At 41.6% G+C, this 24,806-nt stretch overlaps 3 protein-coding genes across 3 annotated transcripts in view; 2 read left to right on the top strand and 1 right to left on the bottom strand.

The window, feature by feature from the left end:
- Nucleotides 1-931, top strand: part of KLHDC1 (kelch domain containing 1) — a 46,050-nt gene extending 45,119 nt beyond the window's left edge. Inside the window, exon 13 of the mRNA XM_056133571.1 lies at nucleotides 620-931. Coding sequence (XP_055989546.1) covers nucleotides 620-815 — 196 coding nt within the window. The 3' untranslated portion in view covers nucleotides 816-931. The remainder of the gene's footprint in view (nucleotides 1-619) is intronic.
- Nucleotides 932-11,196: 10,265 nt separating this feature from the next.
- KLHDC2 (kelch domain containing 2) lies at nucleotides 11,197-23,293 on the top strand. The gene is made up of 13 exons (XM_056133283.1): nucleotides 11,197-11,624; nucleotides 14,371-14,450; nucleotides 16,724-16,841; nucleotides 18,628-18,743; nucleotides 19,012-19,093; nucleotides 19,209-19,292; nucleotides 19,994-20,074; nucleotides 20,151-20,209; nucleotides 20,677-20,786; nucleotides 21,135-21,207; nucleotides 22,415-22,502; nucleotides 22,791-22,843; nucleotides 23,000-23,293. The coding sequence occupies exons 1-13, from the start codon at nucleotides 11,472-11,474 to the stop codon at nucleotides 23,121-23,123; spliced, it is 1,221 nt and encodes a 406-aa protein (XP_055989258.1). The 5' UTR covers nucleotides 11,197-11,471; the 3' UTR covers nucleotides 23,124-23,293.
- NEMF (nuclear export mediator factor) overlaps nucleotides 22,781-24,806 on the bottom strand; it is a 49,148-nt gene continuing 47,122 nt past the window's right edge. Inside the window, exon 33 of the mRNA XM_056133281.1 lies at nucleotides 22,781-24,465. Within this exon, the coding sequence (XP_055989256.1) occupies nucleotides 24,388-24,465 (78 nt within the window). The 3' untranslated portion in view covers nucleotides 22,781-24,387. The remainder of the gene's footprint in view (nucleotides 24,466-24,806) is intronic.

Raw genomic sequence — 24,806 nt, 5'->3', positions numbered from 1 at the left:
GCTTGGCAAGTTCCCCGTGATGTATTCAATATGCCAAAAACAGTAACAACAAGTCTCACAATTTGTTGTGAGACGTTACTTGTGCCCGCTTGAGCAAATTGATGAACAAGGAGAGGACAGTGCTACAGTGCTGTAATGCTCTGGAGGAGCATGTATTCTCTCATGTGCAAAAAGAGCCATGGAGATAACCTCTCAGTATCTGTGTTGGACACCGCGGTGCCCAGAAAGTGGGGGTAGGGGAGAGAGAGAGTGGGGGCAGGGAGGGAAAAGAAGAGAAGAGAGAGGGAAGGAAGGAAGGAAGGAAGAAAGATGGGTGCCTGCCATAGAGGCAGGCTGGGGGGGGAGGTGGCGGGAAGGAAACTGGGGTCATTGGTGGTGGGAAATGGACACTGGTGGAGGGATGGGTGTTGGATCATTGTATGACTGAAACCTGATCATGAACAGCTTTGTAACTATGTATCTCACGGTGACTCAAGTTAAAAAATAAAAATTTAAAAGTACCATGGAAGTACCTAATACTGTACAAATGTCATGATTTTTATATTTAATACTTCTTATCTCTAGATATATTATTATTTCAGGATCAGAAACCAGTAATGCTGCTGTGTTTTGTTTCCAGGTTATGCCTTGACTGCATTGGTAGAAATGCTCTACTTTTAGAGACTCAGATATCTTTATTACCGCCTAAACTTCTGCAGCCAGTACTGAAAAAAATAACATTTTGGACGGCAACTAATCACCGAGAAGAACAGAAAGCCCAAAAAGAAAAAACTGGAAATAGATATCAGTGGACTAGTAGCTTTATAACAACTTGAAAATACAGTTGTTAAATAATATTAATAGTATTCAGTTATTTAACTATTAATTATATATAAAAATAATAAATATTAAGCTGTTAAAATGTTAATAAAGTAGATATTAACATAAGCCATTATATACCCAATATATATAATTTGTTTAAATATTTTAAACAAGCTGTATATATATGTGTGTGTGTGTGTGTGTGTGTATATATATATATATATATATATATATATATATATATATATTCCCCAAATTGGAGGTTTTAGTTAGAAGAAAAAACTTGAACAAAAATGCTGTGTTAAAGTAATTGTATGTCATGAGAGACATGAAAACAAGATGTTCATGATAGATTAATTTATATCTATGTTTGTAAATTAACTTCTTTATAAATTGCAGAAAAATATAATTTCTGTGAGTAAATATTAAGAGGTTTTAATTAGTTGTATATGCTTTTCTAGAAAGATTCTATGTATTTGAGGAGAATAAGAAATTATTACAAGTATTTAGAAATCTCCCAGGATTTGATAAATCTACAAAAACACCATCACTTTGAGAAACCTTTCAAGTCATTAAAACAATACCTAAAGCTCTCTTTAAATAACCAAGATATTTAACATCTTAAGAAACTAGTACAAGCTGGCCAAAAATTATAAAATAGCCAAACATAGTATGATATGAAACATTGAACTCCTATGTTTTTAGAACTCACCTAGTAATCTTAGATGTTATTTATTTTTGAGTCAGGAATGCCTTCTCTTGTCCTTTTCTTGTCTCTAGATTGTACGTTTATCCAGTTTTATAAAGACCATGATTAAAATTTAAAAAGGAGATTATTTAGCACATTGACTTTAAAATGCTGAGAGACATATCCGTACTAGCTTTTCAGATGTGTTACAATACATTTTGCTCTTGAAGAGTATTCTTCAAGGCTGGGGAGATGGCTCAAAGGTCTGGAGTGGATGTTTGGCACTACGTGATCCCCCAAAACAACTGTGAGCAATTCCCCACTCGTGGCACAGAGGCAGGAGTAGTTTGGTATGGCAAAAAAAAAAAAAAAAAAGAAAAGAAAAGACCAGAAATTTTAAAAAAAGAGTTCTATGATTTTTTTTAATACTGTTGTATAATGGTATGTAATCTTATTACCAAATAAGGATTGTAATCTAAGAATTTGCCTTTATAAATACCCTCTACTGAGCCCATACAGTGCTACAGAGTTGGTGGTCAAAACTCAGAATATTTGAAACCTTGATTTCCTATTTATGTTCAGTATTGAAGCCTGTACAACAATGGAACACTGTTTCTTTGGTATTTAACATTTTTCAAATGGTACTTTTACTCGAGCTAAGAAATTGTTCATATTATCACAGTCATATCCTTTTATTGAACTATTAGCAAAGAATTACTAAAAAGTTATGAATATAAAATTACTTCCCACAGTGCATAAATGCATGTTTTATCTAAAATTTTAAGTGTTAGAGAAAGCATATTTCTATATTAAGATATAGAATTGTGTAATTTATAAAGAAAAAGTGGTTTGTAGTATCATTGAATTTTGGAGATACATTTTATATAAATATCTATACTGTGGGCTGGAGCGATAGCACAGCGGTAGGGCGTTTGCCTTTCACACAGCCAACATGGCCAACCCGTGTTCGATTCCTCCGCCCCTCTCGGAGAGCCCGGCAAGCTACCGAGAGTATCTCGCCCGCACGGCAGGGCCTGGCAAGCTCCCCGTGACGTATTCGATATGCCAAACACAGTGACAAAGAAGTCTCACGATGGAGATGTTACTGGGCCCGCTCGAGCAAATCAATGAACAACGGGAGGACCGTGACCGTGATCTATACTGTATTTTGGATGTGTAAAGCTTATACTATCCTAATACTTTGTGTTTACATTTTATTTATTGTACAAAGCATATAAAAATGCTGTTTTCCTTGTTTTGTTAGTGTGACCCCATCATTAGAATCGGTGGTGCAAGTGATATTATTGTGTAAGTTTTTTCTTTTTTTTTTCTCACTATTTTTATGTCAAATAACAGATTTAGAAAGTCAAACTCCCAGGTACTTTATCTCTTAGAGAAAAAGACCAAAAAAAAAAAAAAAAAAGGAGTGACTAGAAAGATAGTACAGCTGGTAGAGCATTTGTCTTGTATGCAGCCAACTTGAGTTCATCCCCAGCACTGCACATATGGGTCCCTGAGCCCCACCAGGAGTGATCATCCCCTGAGAGCAGAGCCAGGAGTAAGCGTTGAACACTGCCCCCCCCCAAAAAAAAAACCACCAAAACCAACAACCAAGAAATCAGATGTAGTTAATTTATTACTGTGAACTTTAGTATCAGCTTTTTATATTTAAGAAAAGCATCAGGACCAGAGAGGGTGAGCTCAAGGGGCTGAATGCACATTTTGCAGCAGGATGTCTAGGTTCCAGGCTTCAATTGATAGTACCATGTGGACACCTGTGCACTTTAGGAGCAACTTCAGTGCTGCCCAGTATTCCCAAAAACCAAAAAAGGAAAAGAAAAAGAGGGACCAGAGAAAGAGTACAGCTGGTAAAGGCATGCACATAACCACTCGGATTCAGTCTCCTGCAGCCTATTGGGCCCCTGAGCCCTGCCAGGAACATTCCCTGAGCACAGAGCCATGAGTAAGCTTGAACACCAGTGGTTTTGCCCAAAAACTAAAAAGAAATAACATCAAAACCTATCAAAAAGTGATGAACAACAGAGAGAAAACAATTTAAAAATTGTGTTTGGACTAAGTAGCTTTTTTGTTTACTTATTTGTGTGTGTGTGTGTGTGTTGTGTGTGTGCAGCAGCTTTTTTACTTGTGTATGAAACTTAATCTCTTACAAAAGCATTTCTATTTTATATATTTTTTGGCTTGGGGGCCACATCCATGATGCTCAGGATTTATCCTGGCTCTGAGCTCAGGGGTCACTCCTGGCAGTGCTTGTGGGAACATATGGGGCTGTAGGATCAAATCTGGGTCAGCTGCGTGCAGGGCAAGTGACCTACCCACTGTATTATCACTCCTGCCCCCCGCATTTAAATAGTTTCCTTAGGGCTGAAGCAATAGTACAGTGGATCAGGCACTTGCCCTGCATGCGTCTGACCCAGGTTTGATCCCTGAGACCCTACCATATGTTCCCTCAAGCACTGCCAGGAGTGATCCCTGAGTGCAAGAGCCAGAAGTAACCCCTGAGCATGACCAGGTATGTTACCCTCAAATTCTTAAAATCATTCACTTAGAACAAAGTTTCCCAAACTTATTTAGCTTTCTGGTTCCCCTTGCCGAAAAAAACTAACTCCATGCCCCCACCCCAACCTTCCTTTTTCAGTGAACAATTAGGAACTTTAAATTTGGTTAGCTCCCGCAAAACAAAGTGATGGTGGTGGAGAGAGAGAGAGAGAGAGAACAGAGAGAGAGGGAGAGAGAGACAGACATCGAAGGCCTTGCACATGTGCTACACTGAGGTATTTGATCTAATACACGCAGCTGTTTCAGGAAGTTTTATGTCCTGGAACATGAAAGGACTCCATATGGGGGCTGGAGAGATAGCACAGTGGGTAGGGCGTTTGCCTTGCATGTGGCCGACCCGGGTTCGATTCCCAGCATCCCATATGGTCCCCTGAGCACCGCCAGGAGTAACTCCTGAGCACAGAGCCAGGAGGAACCCCTGTGCATTGCCGGGTGTGACCCAGAAAGGAAAAAAAAAAAGGACTCCATAATCATTCTGGTTTTTACCTTCAGTTTCCAGAACTATTCTTCAACCAGGACATCATGCTATTAAGAGATAATAGAAATTCTGGGAAATAGAAGGTCCAGTTATGAACTTCCAAAACTAAAGAGTATTCATCATTCACTGACCCCTACTGATGGTTTGCTATTAATTTTTGTGCTGTTGACCTCTACATTGTATAGGAACCACAGATAATGACAGTCTCTTTTTTTTTTCTTTTTGCTTCTTTGGGGGTCACACCCGGTGATGCACAGAGGTTACTCCTGGCCCTGCACTTAGGAATTATTCCTGGTGGTGCTCAGGGGCCTATATGGGATGCTGGGAATTGAACCTGGGTCTACCACGTGCAAAGGCAAACGCCCTACCTACCATGCTATCGCTCCAGCCCAGATAATGACAATCTTAGAACGCCATGTTCTAACCTTTCTGAACCCTAAGTTCTGTTTGGAAGATAGTATAGGAGAATGACATTTTTGTTTTTCACCTGGCACACAAATGGGTTCTTTAGTCTGTTTTGCAAAGAAAAATATTTTCTGACCATCTTTATGATATTTTGGAGAATATCCTAGTCAGGGAGAATTTTTTTTAATGGTCCTAGGGATCAAGCCTAGGGTTTCACATTTATTAAACTTGCACTGTACCACTGAGTTATATCCCCAGCTCAGGTGTCTTTTTGTTTTGGGTGGTAATTGTGGGAATACACATGATGGAGCTTGGGGGAACATGCTCTCTAAATCGAAACTAGAACTCCTGCTTGCAGAGCATGTGCTCCTGCCTTTACACTATCTCCCGAGATCCAGCCCCAGAATTATTTGAAATACGCTTTTAGATATAGTATGGTAAACAGCCAATGCAAATTAATGGATGCTATTCTAACTAGTGTCTTAGTACATTTTTTCTTAAAGTTTGCCCTCTTGATAATCTAAAAGTATTCTTTAGGGGACTAGAAAGAGATCTGGTCCATATTTTGTGCTTTCCCTCTCTAAACTGCCTTGAATATCTTTGTCTTGAATTCTTGATAGTTTTCCTGCTGAGGACTAGTATATATTTTTTGCATTTAGGTAATCAGGTATTCTTTTATTTATTTTATTTATTTATTTTTTTTTGCTTTTTGGGTCACACCCGGCGATGCTCAGGGGTTACTCCTGGCTCTGCACTCAGGAATGACTCCTGGCGGTGCCCGCGGGACCATATGGGATGCTGGGAATTGAACCTGGGTTGGCCGTGTGCAAGGGCAAACGCCCTACCCACTGTGCTATCACTCCAGCCCCGGTAATCAGGTATTCTATTTGTGTCTTAGACTTGTATTTCAGTCTCTTCTCCAGGTCTGGGAAATTTGCAGCTATTATTTCTTTGAAGGGCATTTGGTATCTTTCTGTCTTATTCTAACAGTGAACCCAGTTTCCTTGTTTTTGTCTTTTCTATTGGAGTCTTGTAGTTTTGTTTTGTTTTTCTTGAAATTTTTACATCTTATTTGTCTCTCCTTCTGAGATGGGAGTAGTCATTATACATGTAATATACGACAATGTCAGTTGCATATAATATGTATACTACTTGACCTAAATGGGAAAGGAATCAAAACACTTTGTCTCTTGGGAAAACATTCCTTGCAGAGACACCATAAAGCTTACCACACAATAGTCTGAGCCAGAGACATGGTCAAAGGGCTGGTATGCAAACTTTGAGTGTGGGGACTTTGCATTTGATCCCCAACATCACATTGGTCCCTAAGTATCACCAATATGTGCGCCTGCACCAAATCAAATCAGAGTGTAGGAAACTACAGCGTTATAACATCTTATGCAAGTATCGTTATATTATTATCTTATGCAAGTATCATTATATTAAGCAATATCACAAAGACATTATTGTACTTCATCCTTAAATGCATCATCATCAGTTACACTCCCATCTATCTTTGATAATCTCCCATGTCTGATGAGTTTTTTTCTCTCTCTTTTGTGGGGTGGGGAATGGAGCCACACCTATAACTGCTCCTGGTTTACTCCTGGATCTGTGCTCAGGGATCACTCCTGCAGGGCTCAAAGAACCATCTGAAATGCCAGGAATTTGAGCTTGGGACACCTACATGTAAGGTAAATGTCTCACTCTCTGTAAGAACTCTCTGGCAGTCTGATCAGGTTTTTCTTGCAAAGCCCAGTGCCAGCAGTGCTAATGATCTGTAAATGCTGAGGTTTTTTTTTTTACATTATCAATATCATACTTATGCCAAGACAATTTACATTTGCTATAACAACCTAGATAGTGACCAGATACGGTTAGAATCTAATAGTGCTTTTGGCGGCAAGCCACCACCCCCAAAGCTTCAGCCTTCTCTGAAATCCCATGTCCATCTCATTCCTTGCCTCATTTCATTTTCTCTAGAAATGGTGCTATTCTCTTAAGCATGCCTACATGCTGACTTTGTCTGGTCTCACGTTAATAAACTGCTTTAGAAACAATGCATCTCTCTAGGTCATGTCTGCATTTTGATTCTTAATAAACTGCTTTCTGTGCTTTGTTTTTCTGACTCACTCTATACCCAAGTCCAGAACCTAATTATCTCTGACCAGGGTTTCCCCAGAACACTGCCTGAATCATCTGTACTGTCTTTGAACTCATTAATTTATTTTTCCAGGTGTCCTGCCTTCGTAGCTTACTTTAGCATGCTCATTCTTATTTGTTGTTTCATCATGCACTGTATCCAGTCCTCAGATAAGAGGACTTGAACAGCATCATTTGTCACATGTTGTTTATCCTAGATTTTCTGGTAATTGGGTGCATCTACAGACATCAGTCTGTTTTTAACTGACTTGATCCAGAGGGGAAAACCAACTTCTCTTTTTAAACTGAAGGTTATTCTGCAACCTAGAGCAAGATGCCTCTGAAAACACGCTCCTGCTCTCCTGTAGAAATGGAAATAGAGGTGCAAGCACCCTTGATATTATCTAGAGAAATACTTTTGGATCATAAATCTGGCCAAAGACCTATTTTTAAATGTGCACTGCAAAGAGGTGGAAAATACACATTTTAATAAAATAAAGAGAGATATGTAGGGCCGCAAGCCACTGTACGTGCATGGGTGGCGGATGAATGCCGCCTTGTCTGCAGCGATGTATTCGCAGATGTTGCACTGGTAGGGGAGATGCCCAGGTGGGAGCCCACGTGGGCGCGCAGCACCCCCGAGAAGGAGAACACCTGGTTGCAGAAGCGGCGGGGGTAGAGCACCTTGCACACGGGCAGCGCTTTCTTGCCCTGCACGGTGATGATGACCTTCAGCTCGGCCTCCGTGACCTCCTGCTTGATCTCGGCCTCCACTCCCAGAGACAGCAGGGCCTCCAGGAGGTCTTCCTGCTCCAGCTGGGCCTGCAAGTCTGCCGGGGTGGGCAGCTCTGAGGGGGAAGGGGGCAGGCAGGAAGAGGGGTGCGGCGGATGTCCCTGACTTGAACTGCAGCAGGTGGGCCTGCGAGGCGGCCTCCATGGCACCCTGGAGCAGCTTGAGGGGCGGCAGGGGCAGACTGGGGCTGGTGCAGCCAGGGGACATCTGCTGGGCCCTGACCAGCGGGGACAACGTGGAGGCAGCCACCACCACCCAAGGCGTGACCAGGGGCTTTGGCTTCAATGGGGGCATGTGCTTGAAGATGGTCTGCAGCGGAGCAGCCGGCGCCTTGGACACATAACCATGCTGAGACCACTCTCCACATGCATGAAGGTACCAGCAGAGGAACAAAGGCATGCAAGTCCTGGGGCTGAGTTCTCCAAGCCTGCTTGGATCGGGGCTGAGCATCCTCCACCCAGATCCTCCATCTTCCAGTAGGCGGGGGTCACACCCACCAACTGCCCCTCGGTGCCATGTAATCCCATCAAAGGCCAAGACCCAGAGACTATAAAACCCAGCTCCTGGAAGTGCGTGGCCACATTTGCGGCCCTGCGACATCTTATTATCTCATTCTTGCTTTGGACAGCCTGGCAGGCTACCAAATGTAACCTGCCCACACGGCAGAGTCTGGCAAACTCCCCGTGGCGTACCCAATATGCCAAATACCAGTAACAATGATGGGTCTCATTCTCCTAACCGTGAAAGAGCCCTGAATGTGGCACATTTTAGAATCTCAGGGCTAGGATGAAGGAGACATTACTGACGCCTGCTCGAGGCAATCAACGAACAGGATGATTGTGATCGTGATCATGAAAAAGAGAAAAGTTTACCTTCACTTTTTTTTCCACCAGGGATAATTAAGCTTACTATTTTAAATTTGTATTTGACTCTACTGTGCTACTTGCTCTTGGCTATAGTGGTAAATATAACAGATGAAATTCTTGTTTCCTTGAAATTTCTTTTTTGCCAAGGAATAATTATGTGACGGTTTTTATTAAGTACTATGAAGCCTAGAAGTCTGAATGATATTAGATGGGGAAATTACAAGTGGCCTGAGGATCTGGAAAGTTTCCCTGAGGAAGTTCTATTGATTTGAGAAAAAAAGGACTTCCCAGAAGAGGTAACAAGTATGGAGGCCCTGGTACTGAAAACACTAGATGTGGCTCTAGATCTGAGAGAATGCTGAAATATAACTGGAGCAAGCTATAATAGACAATGAAGAATTGAAGCAGAAAAAGGCCAGCTGAGGTCTGGTCACATAGGGTGTTGAATACCACTATGATCATTTTGGATTCAGTCGTAAGAACAGTGAGAGCAAACTCAAAGGCTTAAAGTACAGTGACAGTCAGATTTAAATTGTTCAAAATTTGGTTAAGCCTAAGTTTTTACTGAGAAGAAAAGCATTACACCAAGAGGTGACACATTCCAGAAATCTCTATGAGCTCAGAGAGAGACCTGAGACCCCAACCACAACGACAGATACCCAGTGATTTGTTTGATCCCTGCTGAAGGCTAAAGTTAATCCTCACGGGTAACTGAGTAAACACACAGGCAGTTGCTATGGAAAAAGTTTCAGGCCACAGCATTTTTATTAAAATGTTAGTGACTTATGGAAGTGGGAAGGAGGAGGTGGCATCCTCAGAAGGGAGTCTACAGCTTCCCTCTCTTCTTACCTAGATGGCCTGAGATAGTGCCTGGGCAATTTGGACTGATGAAAGTTGTTGATGAGCACCTGCTTGGCACAGACCTTCCTTCTCACCAGCCCCAAGAAGGGATGGTCAAACCACATCTGGGTTCCACTTACTCTGCAGGTGTGGGAAATGATCCCTGCCCCCTGATTTCTCAAGGACATGTGGAGCCTGGGGGAGTGAGGAATTGCAGGAAAGGAAATTTGTCAGCCCTAACTTCTCTCTTGAAAGCTAAATTCTAATTTTCCCAGGAACATCACTTTTCCTCGCAGAAAAGAATTTCAGGAAAGGGATGAATAATGAGGTAAGATATGCTTATTTGGGAACCAAGGGGAGAGAAAGAGAGTTCCATGCTAAAGCGAGTGCAGCCTTCTCTAGGGTGCAGAGCACCAAGTACACATCTACATCTTAGGTGGACCTGCAAAGAATCTCCAAGATGAAGAATGCGCACCACAAAGTCCACATCTCTGAGACACGGGCCACTTCTCCAGAGTGGGGCAATGTGCATTTGGGCCGCTATCAAGTTTATATAGTCTTCCCAAGTCTTTCTAGGATGTTTGCCAAGGGGGAGAGTAAGAACTATTGATGGTCTTATCTGATAAGTCTTTGTTTTGGGGCCACACGGGCCAATCGTGACTCTGTGCTTGGGGGACCATGTGCGGTGCTAGGGATCGAACTGGTTCAACTGCAAGTAATGAAGGCACCTTACCCACTTGAATTATTTCTCCCGCCCTTTTTTGGCATAGTCTTCGTTCCAGGATGGAGCTGCTCCCCCGCGGGGTGGAGGAGAGTCCAGACATCTCTGTACCTGGAATTTTGCATCTTAAAAGTTTTTCCAGGTTCCTCAGATGGGGCTTGTCTGGTCGCGTGTTTTTCTCCCAATAGGGCTTACCAGCACCAGTGTCTACACGCCCCCCCCCCCACACCTGTAACAAGACTATTTTTTCCTGCATATTGATCCCATGTTGCATGTGAAGACAGCAAAACCTTCTCATCCCAGTACCAAGGTCAGATCAGCATTTATTCCAGTGCAACCCTACTTTAAGATGAGCAGATTTAGACGATAGTGATTCTCCGTTTTCTCCCGACTTAATTGAAATGTATATGTAAGACGTGAGAGAAAGTGTCTCCGTGAGATGAGTAGACAATTTTCTCCCTCAGGCCGGGGGCGGTGACCGCTGCCAAACTCGCTTGTCCTGGTACAACTGTCAAGCTGGGTGCAGGATGCAATAACCAAGCTCGCGGGTCAAAGAGCCCAGAGGCCAGGAGCGCCGCTGAGCTCCGTCGGGAGGCGCCAGCTCCCCGCGTCTGTCCGCCGCGTCATCTGCACCGGGGGCAAGCAGACGCTGCTGGACCCCCTGCTCCGCGGTAGAACCCAAGCTTCCGCTCCTGGCTTGGAGCTCCGGAGTACACTCTTCTAGCCCAAAGTTTCCGGGCAGAGCCCCTTTTTGCAGAACCGAGCTGAAAGCCCAGTGCACTGCTGCTCCGACGCCGCTCCGAGACGCGCCCGGAACGGAGCTGCAACGTCGGCGGCGGGAGGACGCCGGGAGGCCGAGGGCGCTGAGCACTTCCGGGATCGGGGGGCGGGGCGGCGGCGGCGGGGCCCGGGCGCCGCGTAAACAAGGGCTGGCGGCCGCGAGCGGCTGCGGCTGGAGGCGGGGCCCTGGCTGGCAGTTGGCAGCGGACCCGTAGCCGCCGCCGCGCTCCTGGCGCTCGCCCGCCGCGGCCCGCGTTACTCGCGCTGCTCGGGGGGCGGCCTTCACGCCGTGCCCGCCGCGCGGTTTTCTCGCGCTCTCTCTTTGTCTCGGAGCGCTCGCGAGCGCGGGGCCGCGGGGCGAACCCGAGTGGCGCGTCAAGATGGCTGATGGCGACGAGGAGCAGCGGGCGGACGACTCACCGGGGCCGGCCGACGAGAGCTACGAGTCCCTGGAGCTCGCCTGCCCCGCCGAGCGCAGCGGCCACATCGCCGTCGGCGATGGGCGTCACATGTTCGTCTGGGGCGGCTACAAGGTCAGCGCGGGCCGCGCGCGTCGGGGAGTTGGGTCGATGTCTGTTAAGACACTGACGCTTTCTGAGGTGCGCGGGGCGGCGGCGCCAGGTGATGTGACGGTGGCTTTGTAGCGGGCCTTCTCCAGCCCGGGAGCCCTGGAGGTTGGCGGGGGGTGGGGGGTGGGGGTGGGGTTGACCTGGTCGCGGGGAGCCCTTGATTCAGTCTTCCCGCCTCCTTCGGGGTCTCCGGGCAGGTGGCGCAGACATTCTTCCCTTGGGCATCCGCCGTGTCCCTGAAGAAGCCCCTGCTGCCGGGCCAGGGACCCTTCTCCCCTTCGCGAGGCTGTTGGCCCAACGGCCGTGTGAGTTACGGGGCGGGAGAGCTAGTTGTCCCTGTGTATCGGGTCATCCTTTGCCCACCGTTTCTCCTCAACTCCCCTTTCGCGTTTACGGGAGTTCCAGTGACATTACAAATTCCAGGCTGGCCCCATGACACTGGCTGGGGTGAACCGAGGCTCCATTCCTACTTAAATTAGGAACGCGCCCCTCCCCCCCCCTACATCCCCTCCGTCTGCATCTGGTCATTCACGCCCGACCACCGTGCTTTCCACCTGCTCTGTGATGGCTGGGTCTGGAGATGAGAGAGAGCACTGCCACCAGCTGTCTTGAAAACCTTTGTTGGTGTAACCACAAAGTGATTTTTGTTGTTGTTGTTGTTGTTCCTTGAAACTTAAATCTGCAGTGTTTCAGCTTCCCATCAATAGGTGTTTGGAGATGGGTACTTGATGGGAAGAGGAGCAGGTATGTGGTGAACATTTTAGGATGTCCATAATCCTCTTTGAGAGAAGCCTCTGGGCAGTCACTGCCAAAGCCACTTTATAATTTTATCTGTAGAAACAAGTCAGCAGCATTCAGGGAGTGCAGTTGGCGTAGGAGTGGGAAGTGAGGGTTATCAGGGTGCTGGTGATGAGTTTGGAGGGACCTGCCGCCTTAGGTCTGGCCAGTGCGGAGGGCACTCAATGGGCTCTTCATCTTTTGACTGTAACCGTGAGCCCTAGGGGTGATTGTTTTGAAAGCTGTAAACCTTAGCTAAGGTTTACAGTTCATTTTCACACAGTCCGTTTTCCTCTCTCATTAGCCTGCTTGTCACATTTCCAGCTTTGCCTTTTGTTAAGTGCTGCAGCAGAGAGAGAACTGTTAACAGGGTCAGCTGTCCTATTTCCCTGTGCATAATACTCAGGCTACTGACTCAACACCATTCACAGAGAACTGCTGTTGATGCTATGTTGACACTGAGGATGTGGAAGATCAAAGGCTGGACACAGCTGGTGAGGTTGCAAGTTCAGTGAAAGGTGGCTGGAATCTTGATTCCACCACTACTTTGCTAAGTAACCTTGAGCAAATTATTTCTCTGAAATTCCTACTTTGGCGACCCAGAGAGAGCACAGAGCCGGTAAGGCTCCTTTGTTTGTGCCACTGACTGACCCAGCTTTGATCTCAAGCACCCAGTTTGGTCCCCTGAACCCCTTGCCAGGAGTGATTCCTGAGCACAGAGCCAGGAGTAAGGTCTGAGCACAGCCAGTTATCCACCCTTCCCCCAATCCTGTTTTCTTGGAATATCAACTACAATTACTTTTCAGGATTGCTATGAGGATGAAGCAATCCATGGATAGCACTCTAGTTCTGGCCTATTGGTAAATTCAGTCTATTTATTAGGAATTATTATCTGAAAGGAAATGGTGCTCAGCAAGGAATTTAAACATTTGCATAATTAATTAATACTGGCATCTTTGCAGTTTTGTGCTCTCTGCTTCTTGGGAGCAGACCAAGGGGTGAAAGGAAGATTAGCTAGAAAATGATGCAAGCTGCATTAGTGTGGGTCAGGCATTTTCTGGATAGACTTCCAGATAGATTCTTTAGCCTGCCATCCATGGCACAGGACACATCCTGCAGCCCTACAGCTAGAATTTGGCATCTGATCTATTAGAGATTTTTTTAGACATCTCTCTACTTCCTGTGCAATTCTAACTGCTGTGTGAAAAGTTTAAAATAGGAACTGGAGGGACAGAACAGCAGGTAGGGTGCTTGCAGGTTTGATCCTTTCCCCTGCACTTGAAGGTTAGCATTAAGACCATTGTTAAAACCCAAACATCACCAGGAATAATTCCTGAATGCAGCGCCAGTAGTAACCCCTGATCATCAACAGGTATGACTTCAAAACCAACAACAAAAAAGAGAATTTAAAAATAAGGGCTGGAGGGGGCTGGAGTAATAGCACAATGGGTAGGGCTTCTGCCTTGCACGCGGCCGACCCTGGTTCGATTCCCAGCATCCCATATGGTCCCCTGAGCACCGCCAGGGATAATTCCTGAGTGCAGAGCCAGGAGTAACCCCTGTGCATCCCAGGTGTGACCCAAAAAGCAAAAAAAAAAATAATAATAAGGGCTGGAGAGAGTATAGCCACTAGGTGCTTGCTTTATAAATGACTGATCGATGTTAAGTCCTGCAACTCCCATGTGGTCCCTTGAACCTGCCAGGAGTGACCACTGAGCGCAGATGTCCTGTGTACAGCCAGGTATGACTCAAAAACCAAAGATAAAACCCAATAAACAACAAAAATTTGAAAATGAGTGATACTAAGTGCTTCTTACTATGTGGGATGGGAGGGAAGATTGTGCACTTTGATAGCATTGTTAAAACCTTTTTAACTTTCCATAACTAAAGAAAAATCAGTAAAATCTCTTTAGTATATTAATTTTTTTTTTAGAGTAATCAAGTCAGAGGATTATATGATTTTTATCTGCCTAGAGAAGAACTATGGATCTACAACATGGAGACTGGAAGATGGTAAGTGGACAGTATAAGGAGGCACTAAAAATTTCAAATACTGTTACAGAAAAAACTGTAAAAACCATTTTAATGGACAGAAAGGATGCTAAGCTCTGTATATGTTTTTTTAAAAACAGTGTTCCCCTAGTTTAGCTTAGCTGACAAATTTAGATACTTTAGACCCCCCAAGAAATTGTTCAATAATTACTAGCTCCTTATATGACTTGTGAAGAAATTTATCCTCGGGGTTCTTTAATTAAAATATTATGATTATACTACAAGCAAAGAAGCTTCAAATTCTGGAATGGAAATGTGATCAAAGTTTTGTTATAAATTCATCAAGATGTAGATCTAATATTTGAACAAAATAAGAATTTTTATATTGTATTTGCTACAAATATAGGTGTAGTATTCTATTTTAATGAACTCTAAAATTTCGGGCTGGAGAGATGGTATGGCAGGTTGGGTGGTTGCTTTGCACATGGCTGACGTGGGTTCAATCCCAGGACCACATATGGTCACCTCAACCCCTCCAGGAGTGATCCCTGAGCATACAGCTAGAAGGAAACCCTGAGCACAGGTGGGTGTGGCCCCAAAATCAAAAATTAAAACGAAAAATAAAATTTCTTTTCAGATATCTTTAAAATAATATTGCTAAAAGAAAAGAACTGGGGGCCAGAAAGGTACAGTGGGTAAAGCGTAAAGCAGCTGGGTTACTCATAAGTGGGGATTTATAGTTTTTCCCATGATTTGTTTTGTGAAAATTTTGTTCTTGACATACTTTAGTAAAAGTAAAGTAAAGTAAAGGCCCTCCCGTTGATCATCGATTTGCTCGAGTGGGCCCAGTAACATCTCCATTGGAGACTTTGTTGTTACTGTGTTTGGCATATCGAATACTCTCGGTAGCTTGCTGGGCTCTCCGAGAGGGGCAGAGGAATCGAACTCGGGTCGGCCATGTTGGCTGCGTGCAAGGCAAACGCCCTACCGCTGTGCTATCGCTCCAGCCCTGACATACTTTAGGGAGTTGTGTGGTGCTAAGAAGCACATCTGAGGTTATAGCCTGTATAGTGTGTGCTTCAGCCTTTGGAGCTATCTCCCCAGCTTTAAATATAGATTATCTTATGCACATAGAAAAACTATTAATCTGAGCAATTTGCGAATCTTTTTATTGGAGTAGAAACTTACAGTATTCTTTTAATAGGAGAATTAACCTTTTTTTAGAAACTGAGCCCCATCAGAAATGTTCTTAGGATCCAGAGAGATAGTATAGTGGGTAAGGCTCTTGCTTTGCAAACAGTTCACTCGATTTTGATCCCTGGAACCCTATATGATCCCCCAAGCTCACCAGGAGTGGGGTAGCCTCTTCCAATGATCATTTTAATTACTTTTAAATTTTAACCATCATACACATATCAAGGAAAGGTGTCTTTAAAAACAAAAGCAAACCCTGAAATGTATATTTGGAACTACAGGGCAACTGAAAAAATGACACCTCAGGTACCCTGCTTTAAGTGGAAACTCTCCAGTTCTCTCCCCTCGGAGGATCTGTGTACAGTGTATGTATGGTGAATTTTTATGAAAGCCCTTTGGGTATGCACGAGGAACCACTGTGTACAGAAAGTGGCTTAGTGCTTCTGTATGACAGGTTTCTGGGGGAGATTTCTGAAAGGCCTATACCACCACCAAAAAGGATTTTTAAATCTTTAAAATCGTTTTTAAAACATAATCTTCAATATGAAAACTTGAAATTAGTATAAGGTGGCAAACAGAAGAGCTAAGTATGCTATTAATATTTTGAGTCTTGGATTTCTTAAGCTTTTAGATTAAAAATGAGTTAAAACTTGCGAAGCACTCAGGAGTGCCTGACCTACAGTAAGCACTACCTCAGATAATTTATATAAAGTGTTAATCAGATTTCTTTGAATGACTAAAAACTGAGTAGAAAAACACCTATTAATTTATCAGGACTGGGATGCTAAAGTGTTCTTTTGTAGCTCCTGGTTCACAGAAAAAAATAAACAAAACCGAAGGACCTCTTACAGCAATATAAATAAAGATTAAAATGATGCTTCTAGAGTAAATGATATTTAGGCTTCTAAAACTACTTGTATGTAGAAACAGTTGGCATTATGGGTGATAAAAGGGAAGAGCTTATGTTTTGAATCAAATTCAGAGCTAGAGGAAACTCTTAATCTACACATTCCATTTCTCCCCCTTTATTAAAGTGGAGATAGATTTAAAACTTGTATTTCTAACTTTTGGGAAACTTTTATACTGTTTTTACTTCTTAGGAAAAAAGTTAACACCGAAGGTGATGTCCCTCCTTCCATGTCAGGAAGCTGTGCGGTATGCGTAGACAGGGTGCTGTACTTGTTTGGGGGACACCATTCAAGAGGCAATACGAATAAGGTCAGTGTTTGTAGGGATCGTAGTTCAGGGCAATTTCATTCTTTCCTAGGCAACTTGCTATGAGTAAGTTAGTCATATATCTTCCTATCCCCACTTAAAAGTGTTTTATTATGGTGTGAATGTGCATATATATTTTTTGATTATTTTGTTTGGGAACAGCACTTGCAGTGTCGGGCTGGTAAGAAACAGATAAGTAAAAGTAGTCGTGGTGCATATGATACAGGTAGAATGATGCCATGCCCCCAGCTCTAGTTCATTTTCTAGAAGGGATACATCTAGGAAAGCAGTTTCATTACTATGTGATAGATACTACAGAGTAATATGACAGTTCAGTAAATATTATGAATCAAAGAGTCTTTGGCATTGTGTTTGGTAGGATTAGAAGAATAGAAAGTCTTCACCCAAGAAATGTTGAATAATAAAATTGGAAGCTGCAAAATCTGCAGTAAGATGCAGAGGTGTAAGTACATATGCCTTATTCCAGGAAATGCCATTGGTTTGGTGTAAATGGGAACATATTGCTGGTATAGTTTCAAATTGCACTTGTAGGAACTCTTAAAGATTTGAGGTGCCTTGGGAGTATAAGGGAATAGAATGATGTTGGGCAGGCTCCAGACTCCTGCCTCCATATAAAAAATTGCAGTCCTGCTATCTATAGCTTTTGCTTATTTTCATGTTTGCATTTTGTTTTTTGAAGGAGTTCTTTGCACAAAAGATTGAGGCCTGCTTGTAGGGGGAGAAAAACTAACAAACTTGCTTACATTGTGTAGTTAAGTTATGGGGCTGTTAAGATAGTATAGTGGATAAGGTGCTTGGTCCCTAGTACCACCACATGTGGATTTCTGAGCTCTGTCACAAGTGACCCCTGAGCAAAGAGTCAGGCATAAGCCCTGAGCATTGTCAAGTGTAGCCCAGAAACCAAAAATATTTTTCAAAAGGAACCATTAAAAAAAAAAAACCAAACCCTCCAAAGTAGTTAAGCTCTTAACGAATGGTAAACAAAATACTAGAGGCTAGGGTTCAGTTGCTCACAAGGATGCTGCTTAAGTTGGATATTTTGGTTTGTTTTTTGGGTCACACTGAGTGATGCTCAGGGTTTACTCGACTCTGCACTCAGGAGTTGCTCCTGATGGTGTTCCAAGGAACATATGGGATGCCAGGGATTGAACCCGGGTCGGCTGCATGCAAGGCAAGCACCCAACCCTCCCCACTGTACTGTCTCTCTGGCCTCACGTTTTTAATTCTGAATAATATACCAGAATTATTCAAGTACTGAGATGTGAACCCTTTGAAAGACATACCATACTTAATTTTTAAAAATTCATTCTTAACTCCTAGAGTTAAATATGCACTTAAAATGTGTTTATTAAATTGATGCTGAAATTTCTAAGAACATGAGGTTCTATCCAAAGCACTGACTGAATGTACTTCATCTTGCTTTTATCTAAACAGTGTGGCTAGGGCCAGGGAGATAGCTCAAAGGAGTGCTTTGCATGTGTGAGGCCTCTGTTCAATCCAGCATGGTCCTCTTAGCACTGCTTGATGTGGATCAGAACAAAACAAAGCGACTATGGAAAAATGTAGCTGAACTAAATAAAAGGGAGATTGCTCAGTGACTTCAGAAAGTACATTCTTGTAAAAATTGCTTATCTAGACTCAGCTGCGATCATTTGTACACTGGCAGCTACAGTCAAAAACTACTAAGATGACATTCTTAAAGATAGAATTAATTACTAAGGTTGGATTTGACAGAATCAAATCTAATTGAAACCATTGCTTCTGACAGTTCTACATGTTGGATACAAGGTCTACAGACAGAGTACTACAGTGGGAAAGAATTGATTGCCAAGGAATTCCTCCATCATCAAAGGATAAACTTGGTGTCTGGGTATATAACAACAAGTGAGTTAAGTGAGTTAGCAACAATGAAAATTTGAATTTTTATGTGAAAAGCGGTCTGCCATTCAAGTATCTTTGCTAAGAACATAGAACAAATTTCTTAGAATGTGAATTAATGTGAAAATAGGACCTAAATTTGTTAGCCTAAATTTGAAATACTTCATTGTTTAAGTATTTTTATATAATCAAGTTTGTCTTTAAGGGAATACTTAATTTGTGGAGGTTTGACTTTTGAAGGTTTTTTTTTTTGTTTGTTTTTCTGATCATATAGGCTAATATTTTTTGGTGGATATGGATATTTGCCTGAAGATAAAGTATTGGGAACTTTTGAGTTTGATGAAACATCCTTTTGGGTAAGTAAAGTTTCCTATTTTCATATAGTAAGCTGTGCTCAGTAATTTTGTTCATTTTTGCCTTGCTAATCATACCATATCACTTTATAAACATTTTAACTGATTCTTTTTATAGAATTCAAGTCATCCAAGAGGATGGAATGATCATGTACATATTTTAGACACTGAAACATTTATCTGGAGCCAGCCTATAACCACTGTGAGTTGCTGAAGAAAATAAAGCCTTAAGGAAGGGAACTTAGGAGGAGGGTATACATTGGGCAGTTCATTCTTGTTTTCTGGAGAGATTAAGAGCCATAGTTTTCATTCTGCAAAGTGTAGAACACAGAAGCTTAATGGATATAGACTAATCGGGTACTATGAAATAACAGATTTGGGGGGTCTGGTTACACCCAGCAATATCAGGATAACTCCAGGTTCTGATCTCAGGAACTACTCCAGGTGGTGCTTGGGGGACCGTATGAGATGCTGGGGTTTTAATCCAGGTTGGCTGCATGCTCCTACCCACTGTGTTATCTTTCTGGCCCAATCAAATATTTTAAGTGCTATTGATTATAATTAAGTAACAGCACTAAATCGAAATTAAAGTTACTCAAATAATAGATCTGTTTTCCCTCTGACAGGTAACAGCTGTCATACAAGGTGCTTTTATTTTAAAAGATAAAAATAAAACAGATAAGTTATACTAACTTATTCAATAATACACTTCAAAAATAAAAAAATTAAATTCCCAGTTTGGGATGATTGGTAGACTTTAGTACTGCTGTTAATTGAAAGTCTTATGTACGTCGGCTTAAAAACTCAAGTGTTCAACATATTTTTAGCTCATGTCAGAGCGGATATTTTTCCCTCTATAAAAAGTTCATATTTATTATTTCTTTTTTTATGACTTGTTAATAGGGTAGAGCACCTTCACCTCGTGCTGCTCATGCCTGTGCCACTGTCGGAAACAAAGGTTTTGTCTTTGGAGGCAGATATAGAGTAAGTTTATAGACAGTTTGAACTGCTTGCTTTTGAATTACTCAAAAATGATAACTGCTTAATTATCCTTTTTTAGGATGCTAGGATGAATGATCTTCACTGTCTTAATCTGGATACATGGGAGTGGAATGAATTGTAGGTATCACTTTAGACAATTTCAGAAAAGTTCTAGGAAAATAATTAAAGAATTTTTCTTACTCTGTATCATTAGTGTATCATTACTTGCTTGAATTTGCTACAACTATAAACAAATGAACATGATCATGGGAGTGATTTTCAGTTTCCTTAATTGTGTGCCAGACATTGTGCTCAGTGTTGAAGAGGCCTAATGTTTACTCATATGCAAAGAATATAGTTCATGGGCAAGGGAGATTGCAAGGGTCTGTAGTACATGTCATTTTTGCCTTTGGGAGGCCATCACGTGGTCCCACATAACCCCCAACCAAAATAATTCATTATAAAACAATTGTTAATACCAAGAAGTCTTTTAAAATTTAAAATCTTAATTTCATACAAAATTTTAAAAGCTTCAGTATGACTATGCATTAAAAACAGTGGCTGCTTTAAGTATAGATTTTTATAACTTAAGCTATTATTTTCAGAATTCCACAAGGCATATGCCCAGTTGGTCGATCTTGGCACTCCCTAACACCAGTTTCTTCAGATCATCTCTTTCTTTTTGGAGGATTTACCACTGATAAACAGCCACTAAGTAAGTCCTTTATATAAGAAATCCTTATATATCATTTTTATTTAATACATAGGCAGCTGGGGAAAAGTTAATCTATTTAAGTTATATTAGCAGGCTTCATAGGACTGGCTAGATGATTTGCTATTGACACTCTAAGGTATTTGTTTTCATGCAGCCATTCAGGGAAGTGTCAAAATGACCTGAACTCTTAAAAGCTACACTCTAGGTTCAGTTGGTCTAACATCTATAAGGACATACTTGTTTACAGAGGAAGAAAAAAATCGGTTCAATCTGATTTATTACCTTCCTGACAAAGTTGTGCACTATGTTTTAGCAGAATACATACTTACTTTTCTTTACTTCAATCAGGTGATGCCTGGACATACTGCATCAGTAAAAATGAATGGATACAATTTAATCATCCTTATACTGAAAAGCCAAGGTAGGAATGCTTCAAAAGGTAATTCTTAAACTGAATTTTAGTAAGACCCATTGCTATACACAGGATTAATCATAAATGACATTTGGCTGTATAAATCATGAAAAAACGAGAGACTATTTCAACATCTTAATGTTTATGCAAGGAAAAAAGAAGTTTCCATTTACAGTGTTGCTGTAAAACAAAGATTAAGAGATCAAATCATCCAAAAATGCCTATTAAACACTGATAGTTATTCTTTGTTAATCTCAAAAAGAATTATTACAAAGATTGCTAAAGGAATTATGTCAACATGTAAAATTTTCCCTAAGCCTCTAAACCTAAGTAGAGTCATGCTACTTAGAATTTATTTGTACAGGATTAATCCTATAGAATTGTCAATCAGGCTTTCAGATACTTTCAGTGCAGGTAGACTCATCATCCCTCAGATACAGTGTGTAAGGCCAGCCTGTACATGCCTATGTGCTTGCCTCCCCCTCCCCGCAATAAGATTTTGTTTTGGAGCCTCACTCTACAATGGTAAGGATTTACTCCTGGCTCTGCACTCAGGAATCACTTCTGGTGGTGCTCAGAAAACCACATGGGATGCTGGAGATTGAACTTGGGTCGGCTGCAAGCAAGGCAAGCACCCTCCCCATTGTACTATCTCTCCAGGACACCAAAAAGATTTTTATTACCAGCAAAGAGAAAGATTGATTTATTAAACCCCTCATTGGCAGAGAAAGAAAATAACATAAATTAGACACTGATTTTTTCAGTTTTTGTTATTTTTTCTTATGTTTTGGTTTAAATTAAAGATCTCTATAGTTTTTGTTTTGGGGTCACACCTGATGTGCTCAGGGGTTACTCATGGTGAGGCTTAGAGGACCATATGGGAGGTTGGGGATCTAACCAATGTCAAATGCATCCAAGCAGGCACCGCACCTGCTGTACTATTTGGCCGCAAACTCTCTATTCTTTTGAAAAATTTTTTTGGGCGGACCACATCTGGTGATGCTTAGGAATTACTCCTGGCTCTGCACTTAGGGATCACTTCTGGTGGGCTTGGAGGGAACCATATGGGGTTCTGGGGATTGATCCTATCCTAGGTCTGCTGTGTGCAAGGCAAGCACCCTGTATGCTGTACTATCATTTTGGCCCCAAGATCTCTAGTCTAAATTTACACTACTAGTTGATGAAATAATTTGGTGTTTTGGTGTTTAAAATACAGGTTATGGCATACAGCTTGTGCAAGTGATGAAGGAGAAGTAATTGTCTTTGGTGGGTGTGCCAATAACCTTCTTGTCCATCATAGAGCTGTAAGTATATAATCCTATATTACAAGTCACTGTAATAGTGCTAAGACCTATTTGTGTGAAGTAATTGTTTTGGTTTGGTTGGTTATTGGGGCGATGGTGGGGGTAACCCCTAGTTCTGTACTCTGGATTAGTCCTGGTGGTGCTTCGGGGATCATATAGGATGCTGAGGATCATACGAGATGCCAGGGATCCAACCTGGGTCAGCCGCATGCAAGGCTAATGCCCTACCTCCTAAACTCTTTTCCAGCTCTCATTCCTTAATGTATTCTTTATACCTGTTTCTTTTAGGCACACAGTAATGAAGTACTTATATTTTCAGTTCAACCAAAATCTCTTGTAAGGTAAGTTAATCGCTTACTTGGTACTAAGGAGTTTAATGTTACTGCTCTTAGAATAACACTAATGAGCCCTTATTGATTTAAATTCACTTTTTGTAACTTAACTATTATGAAGTACTTCTAAACAGTGAAGTTTATTTTTCTCTTATTCACTTTCAGGCTAAGTTTAGAAGCAGTCATTTGCTTTAAGGAAATATTAGCCAACTCCTGGAACTGCCTTCCAAAACACTTACTTCACAGTATTAATCAGAGATTTGGCAGTAACAACACTTCTGGATCTTAAGGTTTCATAGCAATGCCTCTGATGACCTTGCATGGACAGCAATTCTGTAAACAGAGTGGCATAATTTGTATAATTATATACGTTGTTGTAGTTTGCAGTTTAATGTGCATGTGAATGACCTAGAGAAATTATTTTTGTGTCTAAAGTTTACAATAAATGTATTTAACACAATAACTGTCCTCTGTTCAAGTGAAGGAAAAAGAAAAGAACCTGGGATGTTTACTCCAAGTAATGGTTATATTTCCTTTTTAGATTTTTTTTTAATGGCAGTATAATTAGGTAATCTGGTGTTGACAACATAATAAAGTAATTTCAAAAGGAAAAATGTTCACAATACATCTACGGTAAATAATTTTACCAACAACTGTTGAGTACTTTATGCTTTGCTGTATGGGCTGAGCAAGTGGCTATGTTCACTATAAGCAGCGTGCCTGATTAAGGTAAAGTTTTGTAGCTCAAAAGAAAAGCTGGGACAGAGTAGGGAGTCTTTAATGATTAGGCTTACAAGTATGCTTTTTTGTCTTTGATATAAGATTACCAATAATGCATTAGCACTGTTGGTAACTAGAAGTGGTAAATAAAATGGCATAGAACTGAAGAGATAAGAATGGGTGGGAATTCATTAAAATATGGTGCACTTTATTTTTTAAACAGGTTTATAGGTAAAGGCAGAAGGAAATTACTTGAATACATAGGATTTGTATTTTGGTTTGGTGAGAATACCAGGAAACAACCCAGGGCCTCACTGCTCAGGTAGGGTCTATGCCTGGCAGTAGGGAAAGAACTGGGGTCAGCCGCATACAAGACAAATGCTTCATAACCCCTAAACGATCTCTCCCTGGCCCTTAGTACACAAATGTTTCAATCACCCAAACTCCCATAATACCAAAAATAATAATTTAAAAACTTGGTACTGGCCTGTAATAGATATTAGACATTTATATACAGCAGACCACCAAATCATACCTAAGCAATTGAGCCACATCACTATTCAATTTCTTTACAACATGAAATGAGTACAACAAGAAGGAGTATAGTAGTAACTACAGTATTTAAGTGTCCATAAGTATTTTAGGACTACCATAGACAATGTTTCCTCTGTATAAAACTGGAAAAAACAGTAAGTCCTTTTGGTGGATGTATAGCAAGGCAATGTTTAGTTCATCTCTTAAGTGTGGAAGTCTTGTTACCAGGGAGTTTGCATCTCAACTTCCAAAAGGCTATAAAATTGGCTCTTCTTAAATACTTTAGGATTTCATTTCAGCTATTTTCTTTTTACATTCAGAAGATTGGGCGCAGATACTTTTACTTTGCCAGGAATGTTTCTTGATAAATCTGTGTCCTAAAAAAAGAAAATTGCTAATGTGGTCAATCATGTTTCTTTATAAAAGAACTGTACTATATATCTGTTGTTAAAAGGTATTTCAAAAAACTTCATCTGATATAACTTAGACTGCTTCTATTAATACAGTATTAAAAAATACAATAGCTAATGTTTTATTTGGGGGAGAGCAGAGCCTCTAAGCAGTCCATCTGTGCTTCTTGGTGAGCCCAGAAGTGGATTAGTGTAAAGGATGTAGTGTTATCTGGGGCCACCAGAGTGGTTCTGGGAACTGAATTTGCATCAGACACAGCCCTTGTATGTGCCCTAACATTGTACCAGCCAGCTCTAACATTCAAAAT

Source organism: Sorex fumeus, unplaced genomic scaffold (assembly GCF_029834395.1).
Source record: "Sorex fumeus unplaced genomic scaffold, SorFum_2.1 ptg000098l, whole genome shotgun sequence".
In the NCBI taxonomy this organism is placed as follows: domain Eukaryota; kingdom Metazoa; phylum Chordata; class Mammalia; order Eulipotyphla; family Soricidae; genus Sorex; species Sorex fumeus.
The sequence above is the reverse complement of the archived record's forward strand: the minus strand, read 5'-3'. Positions and strand labels throughout refer to the sequence as shown.